Source organism: Mycetomoellerius zeteki, unplaced genomic scaffold (assembly GCF_001594055.1).
Source record: "Mycetomoellerius zeteki isolate Tzet28-1 unplaced genomic scaffold, Tzet1.0 scaffold421, whole genome shotgun sequence".
NCBI lineage: Eukaryota > Metazoa > Arthropoda > Insecta > Hymenoptera > Formicidae > Mycetomoellerius > Mycetomoellerius zeteki.
In genome coordinates this window covers 583535-609309 of record NW_017257416.1, presented here as the reverse complement: position 1 = coordinate 609309, position 25775 = coordinate 583535, and the positions used below count along the sequence as shown (strand labels likewise).

The 25775-nt window shown below is 38.4% G+C and overlaps 1 protein-coding gene across 1 annotated transcript in view; it reads left to right on the top strand.

Moving 5' to 3' along the window:
- Lar (tyrosine-protein phosphatase Lar) overlaps positions 1–25775 on the top strand; it is a 321875-nt gene that overhangs the window by 154185 nt on the left and 141915 nt on the right. Inside the window, 2 exon segments of the mRNA XM_018454021.1 lie at positions 20728–20859; positions 22993–23151. Of these exon segments, the coding sequence (XP_018309523.1) occupies positions 20728–20859; positions 22993–23151 (291 nt within the window).

The following is a 25775-nucleotide window of genomic DNA, read 5'->3' as shown; positions in this document are numbered from 1 at the left end:
ACTGCTCGGAATGAGTGATAATAAAAATCGCGCCCATTTACACGCACACGCACGAGTATACATACATACATATACACACACATATCTGTCAATCCGCAATGGAATGCTACCGTTGATGGTGTCAGAATTTGCGGAATCTCCGGCGCGAACACAAAATTTTAATAACCGATCTTCGAATTCTACCTCGTCTACGTCGATTTAAGTGGCCACGTGCGATTTTTGCATCGACGTTCCGGAGACGATCATGCGTCTTCTCGAACTAAGCCACTTTTCTTACCCCCCTCGCAACAGTGAAACAAGTAACTTCTGCAAACAGAAAAATTAACAGAGATCCTTCTCGAATTATTTCTAATCTCCCATCTAAGTCCACGACTGCTTCACTATACTCGTAGTATTCCGCCTTACTTACGAAAAGAATAATTTTGCTAAAAATCTAAAAATTTAACTAGATGCAGATCTGAAAATAATTTTATTGGACCATCAAAATAATTCTGTAGCTCAAGCACAATATTGCAAAAAATTTTAACATTCGAGTAACCAGTTTAAATGTCTTAGTTATTTTAATGGTCTAAGAAAATTATTTTAAGATCTATATTTAGTTAAAATTTTTCAAAATTATTTTCAGATCTATATTAGTTAAAATTTTTAAGTACTTTGGGAAAATCATGTTTTTGTGTACCTATATATATCTAATTGACCAAATACAGTCCTACATGTACTTTATTCTTAGCTTTATAGAGCCAAGAATAAAGTAAAGAGCTAAGAGTAAAATACATAATATAATATAAGGTATAATATACCTTCACACATACACTTTTTTTTCTGTCTCCAATGGATAGCCGAATTAACCTTCAGTACACAACGATTTTTAAATTCTTTATTATTCATGATGGGTCATTTGTGTTAATTTTTATCACTTTTACAAATATAAGAAAAATAATAAGTAAATTCTTAAAACATATACTTTAATATCTTTAGAAAGTATATATGTATTTAAAAAAAGAAAAGAATAGAGACCATATTATTTAGCCAAGCTCCTAGTATTTAAAAAAAAAAAGAAATGTGTAGAGATACGAATGATTCGATCATATATACTAATGGTTAATAAGGGTCATAGTACCATAAAGTGGAAAGAGCGATTGTGCTAAAGTAAATTAAAAAAATTAACTACATACAGATCTGAAAATAATTTTGTTACATCAAAAATGTATATTTAACGCTTAAACGTTGATGACAGTACAGTAAAAAAGTTTTAATATTTTAGTAAACAATTCCAGAATTCTACATAATTATTTTGATGGTCGAAACAAAATTATTTTTAGATCTTTAGCTAAATTTTTAGATCTCCCTTCTTTCCATACATGTTTTATATTGGCAGATAGCCTAGCAGCTTGAGTCTTTGGAACTACTATTATAGGAGGCTCTATTATACAAGTAACTTGCTTTTGTGCGCGGAGCGCGCGACTAGCTCGCATGATCCCAAACTCGCACGAAAATACAATCGAGCTAGCATACACACGTGATCGCGATACGTATCTCGGCGCCATGGCCGCGGCCACGTAAATAGGTCAGTTATATACGGATCGTCGAGCCACGATGCCGACATGGCATCGTACTCGATCCACGATAATGGCGCAGATATGGTAGATGTATTTAAATATATCAAATTGAACGCGTTTCTTTCGCCAGCTCTGCTTTTTTCCTCCCGCATTTTTTGTGACCCAGTTTTTCGGTATCGGCGTATTTACGCACAATTATTGAAACGGATAATCTTCACTTATGATTGGTACATCCATCAGATAAACTTGTCCCGCTTTTTGCTACAAAATAAATACTACGGGATTACAAAACAAGTTAAAACTGTCATTTGCAAAAACCAAATATTTATTTGGAACTATGTTTGATATTTTTCTGATAAATAGAAGTGACGTCTGAACGGCATAGAAACTCCTTTTTCATCGAGATTCGATGAGACTGCGCACACCAATTCGTGATAACGAGATGCATGAGTTGAGTTATAGATTCGCATTATGCCGGCCCGCATGGATTTCCTCTGCCAACGGCGTGACGTATCGTGCTCGCAAGTTATCGTGCACGGCAACTTCGTCGTAACGCCGAGGACTGACGTTAATTTAACATTAGCTCGCAGTAGAGGAACTAATTATAAAATGCATTTATATAGTTGACTGTTGTCGAATTCTCTTTCAATGGTAAATTCTAATACTGCTTGCTCAGCTCGCTCGACATCGATTGTACTCTTTGAGATGTTGTTTACCGTGTGGAAAGGAGCGAAAGGAGTACACATTCGAAACATTTTTGATGTTGTAAAAAAATTTCTATAATTAACGAAAAGGCCCGAGCTGTATCGTAATGCTCAAGTAATATTTTGTGTGAATTTATATACATACATAACCAGATTTACTTCTACTTTACACGCAATCTTAAACCGAACTGGGTTAGTAATATCACAAATAAATTACCAAGCAATTTAATAATATTGATGTTAATAAACTATAAATAATTCAATGCTAATAAGAATTTTAAAATTTAAATAATTTATTGCTGTAAATATAATTTATTGCGAAAAATATCACTTCAGCCAGGATTCGAACTTGAACCTCCGTACATTCCGTGATGAGTGTCTTAATCAATTCGACTACTGATGCTGCGATGATATTTTGTCGCAATAGCTAAAAGTACTCCTTAAAAGTTAGAGTGAATCGTCACTCTGAAGAGTGAAATCTCTTTAAGTGACTCAATTTTCATTCTTTGGAATGAGATATCACTCTAATTTAAGGAAATGTTAATAATAAGTAATGAAAAGGCTTTATCGGATGAAGATTTTAATGGTTAAATAATATTTCAGTGTGATTTTATATACCATGTTCATATTCGAACCTGGAGTTTTCCCAGGAAAAAATATCTCTCATAAATTAACTAGAGTCGAGTTTAATTCTCATCAGATTAATATAACAAATGTAACAACCGTGTGCGTATACAATGTCTCTTTTATATGGTATCATATTAAAAGGAACTACTCGAATAAAATGAAAAAAAAAACGATACTCGGGCTCATCAGCTAGACTCGCTTTGGCGCTCTTGATTCCCATCATAAAAACCTCCCGGTTCCCATGCGACGGCGGCAATTTTCGTGTCTCACGTCCCGTGCCAGTCGTACGAGCGTGTAAGGCCCGTGACACGTAACTTTTTATGTCCGGGAAAATAATCTCGCGCAATACGGTTATGGGAGCCCGTCACCGATACACTGGCATTACTCAGGCGCATAATTCCGCTCACCCCCTTTGCGCAAACTTATTTACGTCCCGCGAATATAAAACAGGGACGTAATGGCTCCTTATCGGAAACGAGTCCTCGTCGTCGTCGTTACCTCGATTAAGAGCGGCAAATTTAATGAACGCCATTAAAACGGGCGCGTAAAATCGGTGAAAGTATACACCGGCGTAACTTGCTGCCTCTGTCGTGACCGTCATGAATAATCGCGGGATATAAACTCGAGATCAGGCGGAGGAACGGAAGAAGGATGACCGAGGATTATTACGCGGGAATGGCGTTGTGTTGCGAACAAATGAAAAACGCGATAAAATATATCGTCTAAATACTCTTCGACGTCGATAGGGGAGAGTGATCGGGCTGTCGTACTATCGCGAAGGCGAAGGCATACCAGCGACAGCGAAGGATGCGAAAGGGCAGGAGTATAGCGATACCACGCTCACGTTATTATACGCCAAGTTAATGACAAGATTGTTTCTCAAAGTTAATTTACATCCACCGGGAGCTTCGTCTAAGAGAAGAGGCAGCGTGCCGATACCTTCTCGCATAATCTCGCCAAATTAATATTCCGTTCTATTCGGGGGGAAATCTCTTCGACGATGAAGAGACGACGCGACGTATCGTCGACGAGAGCTCCGCAAACAAGACGGAATAACAGTTGGTTTGGTTGACGTGCGCGCCGAAATGGCGACGTTGCGATTGCTTATCTCAGGATGCATCTGTCTGTTTGTCTGTGGGAAGCTTCACGCATGAAGGAACGCGTTATTACGAAAGGTGGTGTTGTAGAATTGATTATGATGCTTTAAAATTACGTGTTTGGGACGTTGACGCGTTTAGCTCATTGAAAAGCAAATAAATTTTGTAACACCATTAAGGGTAGAGATGCAATTAGACGAAACAGCATTAATATTGAACTTAGGAAGGTATAAATGTCACTACTATTATCGTGGTAGTTTCAATATTGTTACAATTTTAATTCATTTTAAGTAAAAGTTCAAAGTAAAAGAAATATAAGATTATTTTTTTAAGATGAAAAGTTTCCCTTTTAGATAAAAAGTCTAAAATGTTAAGGAGATATAAAATTTTAAAACAAAAATTTACTTTGCTAGTTTTTAATAATAACTCGTTTTATTGAATCTCTATCAGATATTTTAGACGTTTCATAATTATATATTCGGTGTAATATGATTATGTACGAGTGATAGAATAGTAATTGAGTAAAGGATAAAATCAGACCGTACTATTTTCCTTTATAATTTTGGCAGGAATTATAATTTTCCCTTTTAATTCCCCGCAGCGTGGATACTTTGAATTTTAAAGTATGCCATTGGTGATTCATTTATTCGCACGAACACGATGTAACATTGAACGACCGTACAAGAATGAATACTAAACATCGAGCATATAAAAATCGCAATCACCAACGGCGAGAGCGGTTATATTCCGCGAACGGGAACGCATGCGAAACGTATTATATCTCGCGCTTTCACGCTTTTCCGACAGCTGCCGACCAAGTCGCTCGCAAACCACCGAACGCCCCTATCGCCCACCCTTCCTCTCACCCTCCCAGTCCCTTTTCATGCCTCCCGAGGGTTCGTGCAATGCCCCGGCGCTTTCACACACGCGAATATTCCAAGTCGGAGATCGACACGGCTCTCGAGAGCGCGACTGTATTATCGAGGGATGCAAGTCGCGTGTCGATGGCATGCCTTCGTAGCTCCAAAGTCGACGTAGTATGGCGATGAAATTCGAGAGGGATATCGAAAGCTCCGCGTATATACTCCTTACTCCATTGTTGAGCTTGATCAGCTACATATACTTACGATACTGAACACGAAAAGCAGGAGACAATTATTTCCAATATTATATACCTCCTTTATATAAATAAGCATGTGGAACTAATTAGTGCGTGAATCTGTGTGATTAACTCCCCAGAACTGACATGGAGCCATTAATATATAAATCTCCTTATAAAAAATATTAATTCACAGTTTTAAATTCTTTATATCATATATTTGCTTTCTGCAAATTTGGATTATTTTTATTTTAATAAGATGATGTATTATTTTAATATGTCATACTTACAATTGGTATTCATTCTTTTTTTTCTTTTGAAATTAATTAGTGCTTTTTAATTATCATAAATTAAATGGACGAGACTCAGCGTCAATAACTGTATAACAGATTTTGACGTCAGTTCTGGAGGATTAATTTCCATTGCGCAACTGTCTAATGGGCAATATAATTAGATAAGCCGCGTTAGTTTAATGTAGTGAAATATCGACGACAGAAATGAAATGTCATGGTGTTCGTATCCGCGTAACGCAAACGCGTCGATAAACGCGTAACGGCACGCGCCGCGTGCCCGGGCTCGCGAGGCATCGCTGGGACACTACGTACGAGACTTGACTCAACGAGCTTCTTTCAGGAAACATCAGCGACTCGCACTACATCACGTACATGACAAGTAAGTACAAACAACGCTCGTAGCGGGGGTGGCGAGCGCCAGGGGACGCCCGATGTTATCCGCCCAGCTAACATCTAGGGCACCGCTCGGCGCTCGCGCACACGTAGACCAACGTGGAACGAATGCGGACCCGTACGCGGCTCGTTGGCAAAAATACACATCCCCGTGCATGACCAGGGGAGGAACGAGGTCAGAAGAAGTGGACCTGGCGCACGTAACATCGATCAGGCTCGGAATCAGGTTCGAGACACGCGTAGCGTGTAGAGGCACCCGCGAGAGCTCCTGCCGCCCTCAAATCGGCCTGTTTTCGAGCACGGACTATGCACAATTTCGCAGGGGTTAAAAGGTGAAGAGGGGCACAGCCCCGGTATCTAAATTTCAAATCCACTAATGTGTATTTTTGCTCCGGGTCCTGCGGCCGTTCCGCGCTCGTTCTTCGTCTCGCCTATCTGTTTTACCTCTCTTTCCCACCGTTATCGGCCGGCTTTCCCCGAACGTTTTGAATTTCAAATTCCGCGCGACCACCGTGTCGACCGTCGCGGCAACAACCGACTTTCGAGTGTTTCCACCCGCTTATGCGCTGTCATTTGTTTCCGTCGCCCATCCCCTCTCCGGTTATACGTAACAGACACCGCGATCTACGGCGCGGTATCTCTGGTTACCCCGCACTTTTATTTATGGCGCCACCCGGTATGTATCAGAATTGATTCTGTGATTTATTTCGCGGCCGATAGCGACGCGAGTCCCCGCTGCCAGCCGGCACGAAAAGGCGAATTTCGAGACTGCGTTTCGATCTCCTTCACCTCCGAGCGTTGCGTGCGACGTAACGATTATGTTATAATTTTCTCGCGTCTCTACCTTACGAGGCAGAGTCTATTCGTTCGCTCGTTCTCCTATGCTCGAGGCGCTCGCATAATAATCGCCGATTGGAGTTGCGCGCACGCATATAACGAGAACGAGATATCGTCTTTTCCAAGGGAAAAATAACACACTCGAGCATTACGCTAATGCGCCGCTTTAACGGCAATGTAACTCCGACGTTATCGTCGACTAATCTTCTGCCGGCAATGTCTTTTAACGGTTCTTGCCGGTCTTCTTAATGCACGGGACTTTGCACCTAATTGCACGCTACGGCCCGACGATCGCGAAAGTTCCTCCGCGTGCTCGCGCGAGCAACGGGCGGGAGCAAGAAAGTCCCAGCCAGTTGGAAGGGATGAGAGGAGGCACGACCCCCGGCTAATTGAAGCGCAATTAACCGCGTTAAAACGCCAAGTGCTGATTAGGGCGCTACGTCTACGTCGCAGGACGACCTACTAATCTATGCGCATACGTGACGGCGGTGGTTCTTGCGTAAATTGAAAGTCGTCTTTGCCCTCTCATCACTCGGCAAGAGTGCACTCGACCGCTGAAATTCGCCGAGGTATTACCCTTCCTCCTCCTCGGCCCTCGACGCCGTTAAGTGCACCGTCTATGAGTTTCTAAATGACGATTGGGTTAAAGAAATGGATGCGTTTATACATCGATGAAAATAAATTTCGAGTGGATAACCACTTAATGTAATCGTGGGTCCTCGAAATCATTATAAAATTCATATGAAATTTCTATAATCCGATAATTACGTACGCAACCACGAGAAATTATTGCATAATATTAAATAAAATCATATATTTTATCAAATGACTTCATATGTAGTGAAAAAAATTATTTGTAATCAGATGAAATCATATAATCTGTGGGACAATATTTCAGTTAGTGGGTACCCCCTCGATAAATTTATTTGATGTAGAATCGAGAATGAAATCTTCCAGTAAATGGCACAATCATAATTTCAGAGCAAAATGAATCAGTATTATATTCTTTGATTACCCTTTTATGGTATTCTCTTAAATGAACAATTCGTTCAGTAAAGTAATTAAAACGCAAAATCATAGCTTATAATAAGGACAAGATTTAATAACTGCGTAACTTTACGATTATCTTTAAATCCTTCCTTTATCATAAACCCATAGCTGAAACTCACTTGTAAAATAACTGTTTTATATTGAATATGTTTAATATTCAGAAATTACGTGCGAATATTATTTTTTAGTTGATTAATAAATTGGCGATTTAGAATTAGCAATAAAATCATGTATCCTCCAGAGCAAGTAATCCAAAACCATCAAGGAAACAATTATAACAAATCATCAAAATTAAATTTTTACATTCGATGGAACGAGCGATGCGAATAAAATTTTTTAATTTCAAACAGGTATATTTCGCATAAAAATTTAATAATTGTGTGGCTCCAAGAAAAAAATCAAAAGAAAACAAATTGTCAGTGTGAAGCTGTTATTAGTGCGTAAAAATAATGTTACAAAGAGATTAAATACTTAGGATAAAAATTCGTAACTACCATATGACTGCCAATATTTTAATTTTTACCATTGATACTTTGACTACTTCTTTTGGATTTTATTGTGAAACATAATTTGATCATTATGAAGAAAAATTCGTTTATCTATCCTTTATTGTTGCAAGTATTATTATAACATATTGAAGAGAACCCAAGCCGACGCTATTTTAGTGTGTAAAAATAATATTTTACAGCTTAGACGCTCCGGATATAAAAATTCATAATACACAAACATTTCAACCCTTGGATCCTCTTCAGTACGTTATAATAATACATATTTGCAATGATAGTAGATATAAAACGATAAGAATTCTCTATAATGATAAAATATTGCACTATGAACTCCAAAAAGAAGTAGTCAAAGTACCAATGGTAAAGATTAAAATATCAGCAGTTATATAGAAGTTACGAATATTTATCCGAAGCGTCTAATTTTTTAAATATTATTTTTACATGGTGATAACATCGTCGATTCGCATTGCCAATTTATTTTCTTTTGATATATTTCGCGTGTTACAAAGGAATACGCGCGGTGTAGTTTCGGGATTAGATAATCCAAGAAAGACCTCGAATACGCGCGGTGGGGCCTCGTGAATATTCACAAGTTCGCCGAATTGCGAGGACTCTCCCACTGGGACTTCGATTGTTCTCTCCGGTCGCCACAAGAAGCTTCGTCGTCGTCGTAGAGACACTCGGAGAAACGCGAGAGCAGCTAAGAAACGTTAATTGCGCCGAAGCCACCGTTGAGACGTTACGACGAGAACAGTTGTAGAGACACCTAGAGACGCTGTCGTCGCGTCGTAGCGATTTTACAATGAGCCGAAGGCGACGGTGGATGATCGCATTTGGTTGGTCGAATTTGCCGGTGGCGGGATCCGGCTTGGTGAGGGACGACTGCGGAAAGGGTATACCTACCTACTTATTTAGAATATTGCCAGCATACATCTGCATAAATTCAGCGCAGGCCCTTCGACATTCGCATCGCACATCCACCAACCCTCCCGGACTTACCCACTCTTAAGTCGGGGGAGAGGGAACGGTCGTTCGACACGGGGGTTGTGCCACCCTCCTGCCATTCCGCAGCCGCCATCAGCATCATGCCGCTCGTAAAGAAATCCCTCGTGACGCCGCTTGAAAGCTTCCGTGCGGACGCGAGAGGATAAAAAAAAAAGAAATTCGAGGCGCGTCGCGTGTTGTAAAAATATCTTCGACGCACTAACGTGTATTATCGCGCACGCGAGAGAGATTAAAATATCCCGGCAAATGTGCTCGATAACCGATGATCCATTTCCGACGAATACGGTAGACAGGAAAGGTAGCGAAGTATTATATAAATGAAAAAGAAGCGCCGCGAGGCCGCGCGCGACGTGACGAGGAGAGGCAAAGCGGAAGCACGATGAGAAGAGGTGATAGATTCTCTTGACGGTAATATCTATATTACATGAACGAAAGAGGGAGAGAGGAAGGGAGGGAGGGAGAACACTGAAGATACAGTTCGCTGTATATGCACGCGGGAATTACGCGAGCCCCGATAGGAACGCGGATGTGCGCGCGCGGCTCGTCCGCGCCGCAGGCCCTGTATACATATTCAAATTGAATTATACGCGCTACCAGACGCGTTGATTCGAAATCATTCGACGGCTTGGTATCTCGAAAACAAGCCCAGTATCGTCTCCCTATCGGCCCGCCCGCCCCGTCCCTGTGTGAGTTTCCGCTCTACGGGGCTGTCGTTTCCTACTCTGACTAATGGAAATTCTCGGCGAGAAGTTGGTTAAACGCATTCGCTTTGCATACGTATCGAAGCGGCGGTTATTGTGCTATCCCATACGACTTCGTGCTCCGCGTGTGCAAAAGCGATACATCGATGCTTCCATCGAGGAATTTGAGAGTCGCGTGTCCCAAATATTCGGTCCAGTCGTGCCTTGCCGATTCTTCACCAAATTCGGTTCGATCAACAACGTAATTGTTTAAAGCATCCAGATACTGCAGAAATCAGATTTCTCGGATTCGAGACTATTTAATCTTCAAGTGGATAGGTGGGATGATCACAGTATCTCACACGAAAAAAACGATTTTATTATAAAATATCTAAAAAAATTTACGATAATACAAATAAAAATATAGACTCTAATGAGTAACTCTAATAAAGTTTAAAAGTAAATTGCCAATGAGAACTGACACTGATAGTAGTGCGTAATTCCGTTTATTGATAAAATAATCTTAACTATAATCTATCAAAAATAGTGAATTATAAACATCGGTCCTATTTCGGGCCCTTTTCAATAGATAATGAAATACAATGATTGAGTTGCAAATTAATGTAGTGCATAGAAGAGTTCCATGAAACACGTATACAATGAAACATTATAAAGCAGGCGCGTTATTTTGAAGATGTCAAACTTTGTAAAATCCAATAAGTTAACGATTGAGTGGTAAAATCAACGGCAATTAGTTAGAATATTGTTTTCCATATTGGTCAAATGCTGTCTAAAAATTCAGCTAGATACAGATTTGAAAATAATTTTAGATCATCAAAATAATTATGTGAAACACCCTAAGTTGCTTTTTAAAATGTCAAAATTTTTTTACAGCATTACTTGCTATGCTTGAGTTCTACGTTATTTTACGAGCCAACAAAATACTTCAACAAAATTATTCTTTTTGTGCAAATATAGTTTTCATTAAAACTCCATTTCTAGAAAAGAAAAATAAAAAGTTGTCCAGATGCTCTTAAAATCCGTTATTTTCACATTTTTCTTTCTTATAAAGATTTCTTTCTTACAAAAAATTATAAAATTAAATAAATTATATAATACACACACTAGTACTATTACATAATAACTATCACATATAATATACTAGTAAGAAATATAACTATGAAATTAAAAAAATTTTTGAAGTATTGTGACCTGATGAAGCATTCCACCTACCAACTTGCATATCTTTAAACCACCTACCCACTTGAAGGTTAATAAAGTGAACTGCAGATCAGAAGAGAGAGACGGGGAGAAAAAGAAGGGAGAAAGAAAAGGGACAAAAATGAAGAAAATATTACATTAAGAAAAATTTTAAATAGAACACCACAACAAATAATGATTCGTATTGTCGGTGATAACATCGCGGATGCAGAAGAGCTTCGTTGAGACAAGTCAAGTCGAGACTCACGGACTGTATTCACTGCTTTCCAACGAGAGAGACGAGTGAATAAATTAAGAAGGCGCCAAGCGGCGGGAAGAGTAACGAATCTTCCGCCGTGTCTTCTCGTGTCGCCGTAGAAATTATTCTTTCCTCCCTGCCGTTGCTCGACGCGTCTCTCCGCCGTTGTTTATCTCATTAAAGGAACGCGGAAAACGGATAATCCCCCGGTTGACAAATCGCGCCCGGCGTCGACGAAGTCGGTTCCCCATCCGCTCCTTTCAGTAGCGTAACTTTATCGCGGAGGAAAGAACGAACAAGGTGGTAACGGAAGTGCTGGGCGGAAAGGGGTTTTAGAGTGCCGACGACGTTAGGCGATGGATAGGGAAGTAACCGGGCCCAGCGTTACTAGCGGATACCAAGTTCCACCGTAATAGACGCTTTAATTCCAAAGGAGAATAAATTGCAATTTTTCCGACCGTGCGACGTCAGTCATGGAACCGCGAGAACGGACGGCCCTCTCGTTAGCTGTACGAGCTGTGTCAAAGAAAAATAGCGTGATTCAATTTAATAGTACATGCCGTATCATATTAAAATCTTGAAACGATCGAAATTAATAAATGGAATAATATTTAACATTTGGTCAAACGAACAACGTATCACATTTTTGACACAAAAGAAATGTATCTAATGTCGTATCTGTGTCAATTTATAGTTCCTGACCACATTATTATGATCATTGTTGAATTTTACGATATTTTTATGATAAGTTGGCAAATTTTTATAAAAAGTGATAGAAAGATTTGTATTTCATGTGGCAATACTGTTTTTTAAATTACTGTGCATGCAACTCTAACATAGATCGCCATTTTGACATGTGTCAATTGTTTAACCACGCCGAAATTACATATAACTTCTATTTAGAACATTTTGTCTCATGACGTAAATTGTTAATATTATATATTAATTAATAAAATATAACGGTAAGTAATAAATATAAATTGTTGTTAGAGAGAGAGAGACATGTTAATAAAGCATAAATAAATAAGTTAAACATAAGTTAAATAATAACTTATGTTTAATTTATTTATTTATGCTTTATTAACATGTCTAACAACAATTTATATTTATTTTGCATGTTTTGTTTGCTGTATTTTATAATAAAATATAATTGATTTAACATTGCCAAGTTGTAATTAATTGATTAGACATAAAATTGTTCAATAAATTCATCATAATATTTAAAATTTAACCAAATAGAAAAGAGTGCAAAAAGATAAGGTGGTCATAATAATGTGGCCAGGGACTGTAATTGTGAGAAATTATTAAAAGCATTAATATTTTTAGCGAATACAAAAATGTTTTTAGCGTACGTATTTTATTATTTTATGTCGATCAGAATGCTTTAGTGGAAATCCCAATCGTACCATAAGAATAGTCGAAGTTGGAGTATTCTTAGTTTGATCCAGTTTCTGGAATTCGGGTAATCGTGTTCGATTTCTTTTCTTAACTGCAGATAATTTGTACGCGATATAAAATAAAGTCCTTCTCCTATTGTTAGAACCAAAATCCATCTTGGCCGGACGATAATCCAGGACGAATCATATCTCGTTTAGCTCTGAAAATAAATCAGTCGCTTATTCTCTGCACCTATTTTCTGTGTCCAATTTTCTTTTTGCAAAAGAAAACTACATGTTTCGAAAATATCAATTTATATTAACAACATATTTATCTAAAAAATACAAGAACAAAAACAAATATTAAACACACACACATAGGAAAAAATATCGACATTATATTTTATTTTAAATTAATTTTGTTATAAATTTCGTTTTAATTACATTTGTTTCGTATCAATGTTTGCTTAAACGAGCATACAGGTTTTCTCAAATTATGTCGATGCAACCGCGCGCGCCTACGAGATTTTCATTATTTTAAATTTTAACCCGGTCAGATTCCACTCGGCGTTGTTAATACATTACATTCGAGCAGTGAGACACAAACTCACCCTTACGCCGCACTCGGCCCGTCTATCACGGCCAAGTTTGAAATGTGTGTAAAGTACATCAGCACGCAGAAAAGCGTGGATGAAAATCCATTTAAATTAAATTAATATTTACCGCGTACGCGAAAGAGATAGCGCGATCGTACGCATAGAAGTCGGGCGGAACGCCCGCCTGCGATTTTCATACCAAAATGCGAATAAAGTCCGTAATTATCTACGATTATCTACGTCGTTTTCACATATAACATATATGTGTTCGCCTATTGAACCGTCAGTCCGCATTCTCTTTTCTCGCTACTGGCATCTCATCTTTATGCACATCTTTTACCCTTGCAGATTTTATCGTTTGATACCAGCTTATCATATATCGTATATGTATACATATATAGGGGAAATATATTTAATGTGAACATATGGAAGATACATTACTTGTTTTATTAATAAGAAATTTACCATTTGTCTTTAATATAGACTTTCTATTCTTATTAGAATGGAGTTATATAATAATATTCAAATAATTATCAATACATTGTTGGGTAGGTATATTATTTTTCTAGCAGAACATCTTTCAATTATTTAAGAGATAAAGAAGGAAATTTGTTTCTCACTTTATTCTTCAAGATTACTCACAATGCTTTGATGATATTTAAATCGATTTTGTCGATTAGGAAAATATTGAAGTTTCGGAGAAAAGTAGGCAATTTTGAAAAATCGAGTAAACATTTTTTTTCCAATACTTATATAATATTATTTATATAAATAATTCGAAGATGTTCTACTTAAGAAATAGTACAACATTCCTTGGTAACTATTCAAGCATTTATATGTATTTTATATATATTTTAAGGATAGAATCTGTATTAAAGGCAAATAATAAGCCAATCTGTTATTAATAAAAGAAATATTGTATTTTCTAGATGTTCACATTATTTTTATTTCCCCATATATTTATATATCTCTCATTCTTAAGGTTCTCAAAGAGATCATTATATCTACCTTCTATAAGAGTGACATTTTGAATTGTGTTGTTTTTGTAAATAAAAAAAGAGTCTTGTACAGAAAATATTTAGTATTAAAATCATTATGGTGATCGAAGTTTGAAGAAGAAATTGTTTTATTTGAATTGAGTTATTTTAATAATCAAGGTAATTATAAACTGTTGTGATCCTTTGTTGCCACTTTTTATGAACTTTTTTGAATTTGTTATAATTTTGTAGGATATCAAAATTAGTATTTTTTAAGGATTGTGAAACGAAAATGACATTTAATTATGTTTCTAAGACTATATTCTTTTTGCCAATTATTTAATTAGTATCAGTAAGTTTCTGTTAAATTGAAAAATATTTTTCCCCTTTTCTAAATTACTTACTTAATTCTTTTAGTTGTGTCAAGTAAGACACTTTTGAAGTAAGAGAACGATGTGTATACATACACACAGATACACACACATGCATAAATGGCCGCGTTTACAATAAACGCTAAGCGAGCGGGAGCGAGATGACATTGGCACGACTCTGTAGCTGCATCGGAAATTGCACACACGGTGCATCGACCCGACGAGCACGGACAGCACGAAATTTCGAACGAGCTGGCGTAGAGGTCCGTCCTCTTTCGAATTCGGTCGTGGTACCGGCGAGTTCGAAATGACTCCCAATCCGTAATTACCGCCCCCGCTTCGTTTCCATAAATGAGCCCTGCGTACGCCGCGCCGCGCGCGCTCACGTGTTATTTAGGGGCCGGGCGTATATCAGAATCCGTTTAAACGCATCCCGTATTTGTTTCGCGATTCGCCCACCAAAACTCGCCCTCGACAGCCCGCGGGGGAACGCGTTAATGTAATTGCCGCGTATTTTCAGTAATATTCCTACAACGGATGCGCGTTTTCCGATGCATGCAGGTCTTCGTTGAAAATCACGGCTTTAATACGGCCGTATTTTGATATTAATTAGCGATAGTACCGCTCGCATGAGCACGCCTATCTATGGAGGGAATTACCGTGTGACGAAATTGATTGAAGCATTACCCCAGCACAGTCTCTCTCAACGGTCAAACAGTCAATATTCCCTCCATATTTTTGCCATTAGAAAATTTTACAAATATATTTATTATTACCGGCGATTCTCAAGAATCTCTTTTTTTTATTTTCGAACAATGTCACGAAGTATCGTTCGCGCGTGCGTTCGCCAGCCTCGAATCGATTTTATAATACGTTCGGTAGTCAGTAACGCGTAATGTTATTCAAATCACATGCAGATTGCTCCGTTATCGGCTACTTTTTCAATTACGACGTGGCGGGCTATAAAATGTAATGTCGACACCGGGAGCGAAACTTTTTCTCCAAGTTATCTGAGCCCGTGCCGAATAGCTATAAACTTTATAAGTATGAGATATTGCCATCGCGCATTTTTATACAGAATTCGCGATCAATTCGTGCGAGAAGTCGCGATCACGAGTGTCGCACCGTGTGAGGGTAGAATCCATTTCAAATGTCGGGTGATATTTCGAATCGCGCGACATGCATCCAATACTGACACTCTTTATTGCAAAAATGTTTCACGACCCGGTCACCTGCATCCCCGATTACGTTGAACTTTGACCTTTTCGCAAATGACTTTATTGCGGGACGAGAAACACTTTCCCGCATGTTGCACACAGAATTACGCTAGCGGATAACTTTCCGTGGATACGCGAGGATCGTCCTGAAAATCTTTGTCCCTGTGTTACTATTTTCATTTCCACCAGGGCGTCGTCGTCTGCCTTCAGTTCCCGGAATGCTCCCTCACTTTCACTCCCTGTTTCTCTCTCTTTCTCCCTTTAAAAGTGGTCCGACATTCATTTCGCGGGATGCAACGACGGCATGCCTCGCTTTTCGCAATCTAATTTTCACCGGCGTTTAATCTTTGTGTACACTCGCCGGCTCGCGTGCAACCCGGCAACGCGAGTCTCTCAGGAAAGAGCAGTGAGCGGCGGGCACGTGCAAGCTTTTCCAATATTTTTCGAGCCGAGCTATTACTCCCGCCTTGACAACGTACCCCTACACCTCTCGCGTGTTTTTCCCTTATCGTTTCAGTCAAAATCACATTCATCGACCTCTCGTGCGATTTTTTTTATTTTCTCACCGAAAATGATTTATTCGCGAAGAGAAGATAGAGAGAATGGAGGAATTTCGGATAAATGTCAACGGCTAAAGTAAATTAACCTCTGCATATTCGACGAATTTTTGAGCACACGTTCTATAATTCGTTACATCAAAAATATCGTAAAGTTAAATCTTCGCCACAATTGGCTTGAAATTTATAAAGATTATATCCCGTTATATTCGTGACATACATTTCCAGTTAACAGTCAGATATGATAAATCAATTATTGGAATATAATAGGTTAATAGCGGCTGCCACTAGATACGTTTATGATGCAGCCAATGAATGTATGCATTTATCAGCTTAATTTCGATCTATCCAAATTAAACAGAAATTAGATTGACATTAATAATTTTAATTATTTGTATATTTAAAAACTTTATAATCACGTAAAAGTAATAATCTACAACATTTCTTACTTACACATAATAAAAAAGAGCGACATAGATATCACACAATGACATATATTTTGAAAATGAAGAAAAGGCAACTGCAAAAATCATCTTGAATTAATTATTGCTCGAGCTAGCTACTTCAACATCTACGGTCAAAAAATCAAAACAAAAATGAATACAGCGGCTAAATTACGCAGACAATTAAATGAAACAAATTGCACATTGGCACTGTTATATCTCCCGCGAGCTTTATCTGTATTGCATTTTGAATTGCTGACCAGTCGGATCGAATCGATAGTATAGTTGCAGTAGAGTCCTCCTTCGCGAACGACCTCTTTCCTATTTTTGCTCTATTCCTCTGTTTCCCCGTTCATCCACTTTTAATGGAATCGGGCAAACGGTCACTTTTAGCGACGGAAGATCGAAAACTGCTGCAGTTGAGAGATAGACTCGATATTTGTTATGTCGGAATTTAACTCTCTCCTCCGTATATATCGGAACTTTCAAAGATTCTGATCGCATGAAAAGATCATTTCACCAAATGGTGTTGCAATTTTTTTTCTTTTTTATATATTAATTCACATTTCAACAATGTTGTCGAAACCAACACTGATGCAAATATCTTTTCAAATAAACATTGTGAAATCCTTAAAGTCCAGAATTTAATAACATTTATTAATTGAAGAGTTGAAAAATAAAATTAATATAGCTATTCGGATTGTTACTTTATCTTACTTTTTTATTTATATTTATTGAAATTCTGTTATAATCGTAATTGCGTTAATCACACATATTTGAATACAAGCACCACACATTTCCGTGACGAGTCTACGAAAGTTACACCGCGCGTTTACGAGATAAAATCGCAGCAAATTGTATAAAAAGCATCGCTGTACACGCACGCGTAGCCGCTTATATACATACGCGAAAGGGGTAAGTCGCAGCCTTGTTGTACATGCGTGTACGTGTTCTCTATATACACAGCAACCATGGTCGACTAATGGACCTGTTACGAGCAATTCCGGTAGAACGACAATTGCACACGGTGGTACAATACGTTCGGATAAGAGTAATTTCGAATGCACAATTCGATCAAAAATTACCCGTGCTTCGTCGGCGGAATAATATTTAGCTTAAATTACATCCGCGACCGAAGCGTGCGTGTGCGCACACGTGCGTGAAGTGTCCTGCGTTTGCAGATTAGAGTGGTCGTATCTGTCAACTGTAGAATCGTCGAGTCTCTTGTACATGCATTTTTGCAAGTTTAATTTTTCATCGCGAAAACGACGACCTCCCGCTCATTACTCGGCTGTATTTTTGTTTCTGCTTCTTCTACAAAAAGGACCGCTTTCATCTATACTGTTAGTTTTTAACTGTACAGTTACTTTGTAACCCTTTCTGTCTCGTTATTTTTTCTGTCTGCGAGACAAAAAATGTCTAGCTGCTGTTTATAAAAATTTAACATAATTTGTAACATTTGCCTCTGTGTTTTCTTTTATTTATAGTAATCTCTGTTCATGTTTATTTGTTCGTAATTGTTTTCAAGAATTATTTTACGAATAGTTTTATATACATATTTATAAAATGTGCCTATATTATCACTCCCTTTGAAAGTAAACTCACGCGGATCCAGAGTATGTATTTTAAGAAGAGTATTTCTCATATATATATATGTATATATATTGTAGGATATGTCGCGTCAATGTTTACTGCGATAAACCGCTATTATTTTTCAATACATTCTTCTTTTAATGCTCGGTAAAGTATGTCACTTGATGATACGACGGATAGTCGCCGTTTTAAAAATGCTGCAATAAAATCTCACGCGAGCCACGAGATCGTGGACTCTTCCAGAACGATTGCACTTCGGATTAAAAAGTTTTTTACTGCGTGCGATGTACTCCGACGTCGTAAAAGTATGTCTAATGACCCAGAAAAAGGAGACGCCGATACCGCGCCGTGGCAAGTAGTAAGTCGAGTTTATCGCGTACCCGGGACACCCGTAAACGTCGGACAGACATTTTTCGGTCGTGAAACGATCGTATAAATGTCGGCATTAGCTCGACTGCACCAGATAAACATTCTTTTAGCACCATCGGCTGGAAAATCACATTTTATTATTATCCATTAGTCTCATTGCGGGACAGACGTTTCGCAGATCAGGATCGACGTCGACTTGGCACAACGTTCGACTAGCTATAAAAAGATAAGATAAAAAGCCCGCATACATCTCGACGTATCGACGTCGCGCTTGTCGATGATTCACCCTCTCGCAGAATACTTCGTTTTTTGTTAAAGCTCTCAACTTACGGAAATAATGCTCATAAACACATGTCGATTTCCCCATCATAGGATCAGTACAATCGCAAAGTTTCGAGACCAATTTAGTAGAAGCGGTATATAAGTTCCAGATAGTGCATCTCTGGATGTCGTCCCTTTTCGACGAAGGTACTCTTTTACGCTCTCTCTTTCTCCTTCCCACCCCGTCTCTCTTTCTTTCTCTCTTCTCTCTTTCTCCGGAGGGCCGCTCGCAGCGAAGCGCGGCGCTGGTCTGACAAAGGAGCGCGTCACGTTCATCCATCTTGCACCGGCCGTCTCTTTATTCCCGAGGTTAAAAGCGTAGCAGCGGAGGCAGTTTGGACTTCCCGCCGCACTAAATCCACTAATTTCGGTCACCGACTTTTAGACCGGTGCATTCGTGTAGCCACCGCGCCGTGCCGCGCCGCGCGATCGATGACGAGAGAGATACGCCGTTCTCGACCAACGAGTATAAATTTCGCGAGCGCAATCAGATCGGACTTTTACGACGTTAATTCGTAGAAGGCTGCAAACGCCAGCTCGGAACTCGATACAATTACTGGAAACATTATTCTCGGGATCTCGATTCTTTTTCAGGAAATGTCGCGCGAATTCGTCTCACTCTAAAACTGGAATGTCTTGCTTTTCGATCGTGCCATTTTTGGATCGAGAATTTTCCGAGACCTGCAAATTTGACGTTTGATTTTACGTCCGTCATCTCCTTCTGTATTTTAACTAAAATCTGCGAGAGCCACTCTAAATGACGGAAAGTAAACTAATGATCCAAATTGCGAGAAGACTAATTACTCACACACAAGTAGAGCTGATGTAGGAAGAAAATATCTGCGTAACCAAGGACTGCAATTTTCCTTTGCAAATTAACGTTTTCCAACGCCGGCATGGGCGGGCGAGCGAGCGCAACTGTGAACTTTTTACTTAAATTTTAACACGAGAAACGAGAAACGTTAAAACGCGCAATTTTCATAAACGAAAGGTCCACAGTTTTGTATAACTTCCTGCTATACACTTTGTGATTCTTTATGAAACGATCACATGATTTCCAGTGCAAATAACTGAAATAATCTTCATCTAGATACAATTCCACAATTTTATCCTGCTTTTAGTATTGTTAGTTGAACTATTATGAGTATTTTTATTACGAGCAAATTTAATAACTCTTTATTGCGTTTGAAGTAAAATTAATGATTTAATGAAACAGACTGCAAGTGTTATAAAAGTTCAAAATTATTTTTTATCATCAAACAAGCTTTATATACTGAAAGCAATATCATTGTGAGAAATTAGAGATACCGTTTACATGAAAAAGGTATTTATGACGTGTTTTACAAAAATAAGTTCAAAATGAATAGAATATTAATTAAAAAGACACTCGCAGGCTTCTTTCGCTTCTTTAAAATATATCTTCTGTGCTCTTTAATCGGCGAGGAAAGGAAACCTATTTTTACCACGAAATGCGCGTTAAAGCAAACGAAGCCTCAAAATGCGCCTCAAATGGCAGGCTGGCCGTACGGGCATCATACAGAAATCCTATTGTGGGCCGAGTCTAATCAGAAAACCCCGCATGTTCTTTTTGTTCACAGGTCCGCCGACGATCCTGGTGAAGCCACAATCGCAGCAGGTAAAGGCAGGCGGGATAGCGAGCTTCTACTGCACTGCGGAAGGAGCACCGCCGCCCCAGATACATTGGCGAAAGAACGGCAAAAAAATCTCACGTAAGTCCGCGCACTTTCGCACCTTCTCTTTCTTCTTCTCTGTCTCCAATCCAATTTGCGTTTTTGAATCATCGCCACCGCGCCGGTTCGCTGAGAATACTCGAGGGTGTGATATTTGACGCTTGAATTGCGCGAAATCTGTGTGTCTTCTCGTTTCATGATAACCAGACGCCGCAGTGAAAAAAGATGAAAATTTTATCGAAATTAAAAAGTTCTTCTGACCTGAATCCACTTTTCGCTTTTATGTCTTCCTTCCTGTACCGGCTCGTTCTCACTCTCTTGCATTTTCTTGTGCCGCGTTTCTTCCTTTATCATGCATCGTTCTTTCTTTCGATCGATTCTGAGTATTCTTAGTTTTTGTTCAACCGACTTTTGCGCTCGTTCACAACGGAAACTGAACAAGTTCTCTTGGACGTTTCGAAATGTATCATATTTGATCTTTTTGTTAGACTTCGCTCGACCAAACAGTTCGCGACAGCTTGACGTTACAGTACTTCCATAAACCAAATTACAGTGTGACCAAGATAGTTATTCCTCGAAAATAGTTGCATACATTGGCCTACAGCTACGTCCACTGCATCCGTAATATAATAGCTTTCATAGAATTTGAAATCTGTTCGTGTAATATTCATGAATTTGTGGTTAATTCATTTGACCTTTAGTAAACCAGGAATGCATTTCCATAAATTGAGTGGTATTTTAAGCATTTTGGTGTAATATCTTTTCTGTGTCAATTAAAATGCTACTTTCTAAGTTTCTTGTAAAGAAATGCTAACGTTGTCAACTCTGCTGAACAAAGATTTAGTGAAATTTATATATATCGTTCCCTTTAAAAAAAATACAATTTCAAAATTAATCAAGAATTGAACAAGAAGAAGCGCGAACTATATATGGTCAAAGATAAATGTTGGAATAAATCTAAATGTAATTTAATTTAAATACTTTAGACATATGAGAGAGACTGCATGCCGATTATTTTCGGATGTAACGTAATCAAATTGAGGTAATAATAATAATTGTCACAAATTAAATTGAATCGTTCATTTGGAGAACTATTATTGCGAAAAATACACTAAATTACCTTAGTCGGGATTTAACTCAGATTTCTTTAAAATAAATTACTGCATAGAATTTTTATTCCAGTCTCTAACGTTGACCATATAGGTATAGTTATATTGGCGCTTCTTCTTACTTAGTCGATTTATTCATATGGCGTATCTTGTTTCTAATTTATTATTGTTAAAATTTAAGTTTTCTTAAAAAGGAGAAAATTTTTTTCAATTTTGACAGAAAATTATTGACTAACTAAATGATATCAGCAAAAAAAATATACTCTTAACATAGTCAAATTTTGTTTTACAATCTTTAGGAACCATCATTTTTGAGTTGAAATTACATTAATTTATTTTCGATAATTGATAAAGTAATATTTATCTAATTCATTCATGCTAATAACACTATAATAACTCGAAAATTATATATTTTAAATTGTGTTACTTTTAAAATAAGAGAGTAAAATATATTTACGTATTATACATATATCTTGAACTAAATGAAACATTTATTGAAAAATTGCGAAATACTAATTTGAAGATCAGATCTCGAGTTTCGTATGTACACTTTCATACATTCGGAAGAACAAATCCCGCGAGATGATTCTCTGATGACGCTTGATGGTTTTGCATAACATTCGGTCTGATCCGCGGAATGTATGTGCCCGAGCGATCACGGTTTGGTCCATATTCGTCGACGACTCACTAATCCGACGAGGAACCGACTAGATAATGGTTAGCGACCGCTTGTAACATTCCGGACGCCAATTCGCGGTGAGCGCGGACGGACGGGGGAGACGATAACAGGGATGGGCCGCTCGCTCTGAAAATTTATACAGACGCACGATCCAATTCCCATTCAATATTTCTCGGGCCGCGGAATTGGATACGAGAGGACACATATACTCCTCTTTTATTAGATTCCGCAACGGCGCAATTTTCGATCTTATATCGCCCGTTGCCGCCGCCGATCATTTTCGCGCGCCCTCGATCGTGCCGGTATTTTCCTCGCCTTTTGTGACGGGGGTTTTCCTTTTTACGGCGCAGACGTCCACCTCAATCTTCCGTCTTATGTCGACAGAATCCCAGTCCCGGTACGTGGTGCACCAGTATGAAAATGGTGCTTTACTGCGGATCGAACCTGTCAAGCCGTCGCGCGACAATACCAACTACGAGTGCCTAGCTGAGAACGGAGTCGGCGACGCTGTTTCAGCCGAGGCGACGCTCACCGGTTACGAAAGTAAGTAAGATTGCCGTTATTATCATTCATTTGCATCGATAGACAAGCGAATCCCCTATTCTTCAGCGAGGAAATTCGTATTTCTCAAAGGAGATTATTTTTTATACAATCAACTCTTTGTCTTAGGAGTTTTTGTTCCAGGCAAAATTTCACTCTCAATTTCTTGGCACAAATTTCAATTTTTATTAAATAAAGGTTTTAACATTTGAGTTAAATAATTATTTGACAATATATGTAGCAGAGATATTAAAAAATAATTTTAAATTTTTCTATAGATTTTTGGTAAGCCTAAAATATATAGTATATATATAGTATATATAGTATATATATTATATATATAGTAAAAAATTTAGACAAAATGATCTAATATATCTACGAAGTAAGTAAAAATATATGTGTCTACGAAGAGTTAATTATCATATACTTGAAGACGAAAGCAGAAGAAAAGGAATCGTGCACGTTTTTTAAACTGATTTATCTACTTATTTGTCTTGCGCATTCTCTGACTAAATAACGAGATCAGTTTTTAGAGATTTAAACATGTTTTTTCTGCAAATTCATACTTTGAAGCTTAGTTGCAAATTAAATACATTTTCTGTTATCATCTTTTTCATTTCAAAAGTTCATACAGATTTACTGTGTTCCTTTGAGATAAAAATCTATTTTACGCGTCCATTCGAAAATTGCAAAATGCTGTAATACGCGAGAAATCGCAAAAATTTGTAAACTGTCGAAGAACATGTTATGGAGCACATTTTTTATTAGATAATTATGATTAAATGAAATAAGCACACGGAAAGATAATTAGACTTTTTCATAAGCATGAAGGTACGCTTTGCGAGAACATTTTGCGAGCAAAACGTACTCACGTATCTTTGAGACGTATACGTAAGCCAACAGAAAGTGATACATCACTCAACCTTGTGGCGTAAAATTTTGCTTTTACGATGGCACTACATGAAAGAAAGAGAAGGTCCTTATTCTGAAACTGCATGTCCTGGCGTAATTTTCGTCGGCAGACTTTTGCTCAAAAGGACTACGTTATATGATACGATGGAAAGTTCTAGTTTTATCCTTCCGGATGTAGATGGTACACCAAGCACACGTTTTGTGTTTTATAACAAAGTCACTTGCCTTGGGGACAGTTTTCCCAGACGATATCGCGTAATAACTATTAGCGCTATCGGGGACGTCGCTACGTTGTTTAATATTTAAAGGAAGCTTCTGGGACAGCTGCTACTGTTTGGTAATGTTCGAAGCTTTAAGCTTCCTATCCCATACCGTGGAGTTTGACTGCGTTGCGCGCGGATAACGGCTTTGGAACTGTTTACTGATTTAAACCTCACTTAAACGCATCTCGAGTGGACAATGTGTCATTCTTGTATGATTTATACTTGAAACAACGACGGTTGTCTCGAATGCTCGATTAAATCTTCAAAATTAAAACTTTTTTTTAATCACATGTTTAAAATGCTGACATTACAACGTTCCTGGAACTTTGCTCGAAGCGGCTGATTACGTCGACACAGCATAGCGAGGTAAATCTTTCTGAAATTAAACAGAAACTTTTGCCCACATTTTGCTAGACTTCTTTCTTCCTCTATTTTCTCAGCTATGCAGTATTTATACGGAAGAACGGTTGGCTTAATGGCGTCCGATTCGACGACTAGACGGCAAACGACGTAATGGGGGAGGAGGAGGGGGAACCACCGCGCCGCGAAACCCTACAGTGTTCCCGAGGGAGAATCTCTTAAACTTTCGCAAAACGTTTTAATTGGCTTGGCCAGTTTTTTAATTCGATTCTAATTTCGTTTCGCGGATACGTTCGCTCGTAATTTCCACAATGAGGAGAAAACAACGCCCGATTGCGTTTTTCCTACGCTTTTGGGATTTCTTCATTCTGTCTTGTTTTCATTCATTGATAGTGCCGTGCCGATCAATCCAATACGCGCGGCCAGCTTTTTTTAATCTCGATTGTCGAACATTTCCTGTCAATGCTGCTCCCATCCGGCGGCCGATCCGGCAGTTCCTCGTAAATCACGGACATTCACTTGATTCCCTGAAACCTCCGCCGCGATTTCAATTTATTTGTTATAAAGTTGATTCCGCTCAGATGAGTCCGTTCCCATGAGCACAATAATAATAATGCACGCGTGCGTGGTCTACTGTGAAATCAGTATACGTCAAATTGAACGTCAGTTTTTGCCGTGTCGTTTATTCGCACTCCTATTTCATTTGCGAATCATTAATACACATTGGTCGAGAGGGAGAAAAAGGGAAACAGAGAAATAAATAAGTAGATAAATAGATAGATCGATAGAGAGAGAGAGAGAGAGAGAGAGAGAGAGAGAGAGAGAGAGAGAGGAGCATAGACTTCCTAAAATAAATGAAAATAATTACGTCGGCATCACAAAGCAAAATATTGTACATTCCACGTTAACTGCTCCACACCATCGTCCCGATGCTGTTTCTGCTCACGCTCTAAATAATTCAGGGAGCTTTTACTCCGGCTGGCCGACCGAGATATTTTTTAAGAGCGCACGAAAAAAGCTTTGATGAAAGACAAAGTTAATTCCGTCTATGTATTCCGGAATTAAAGGCCAAATTGAGGCTTTGCGCAGGGA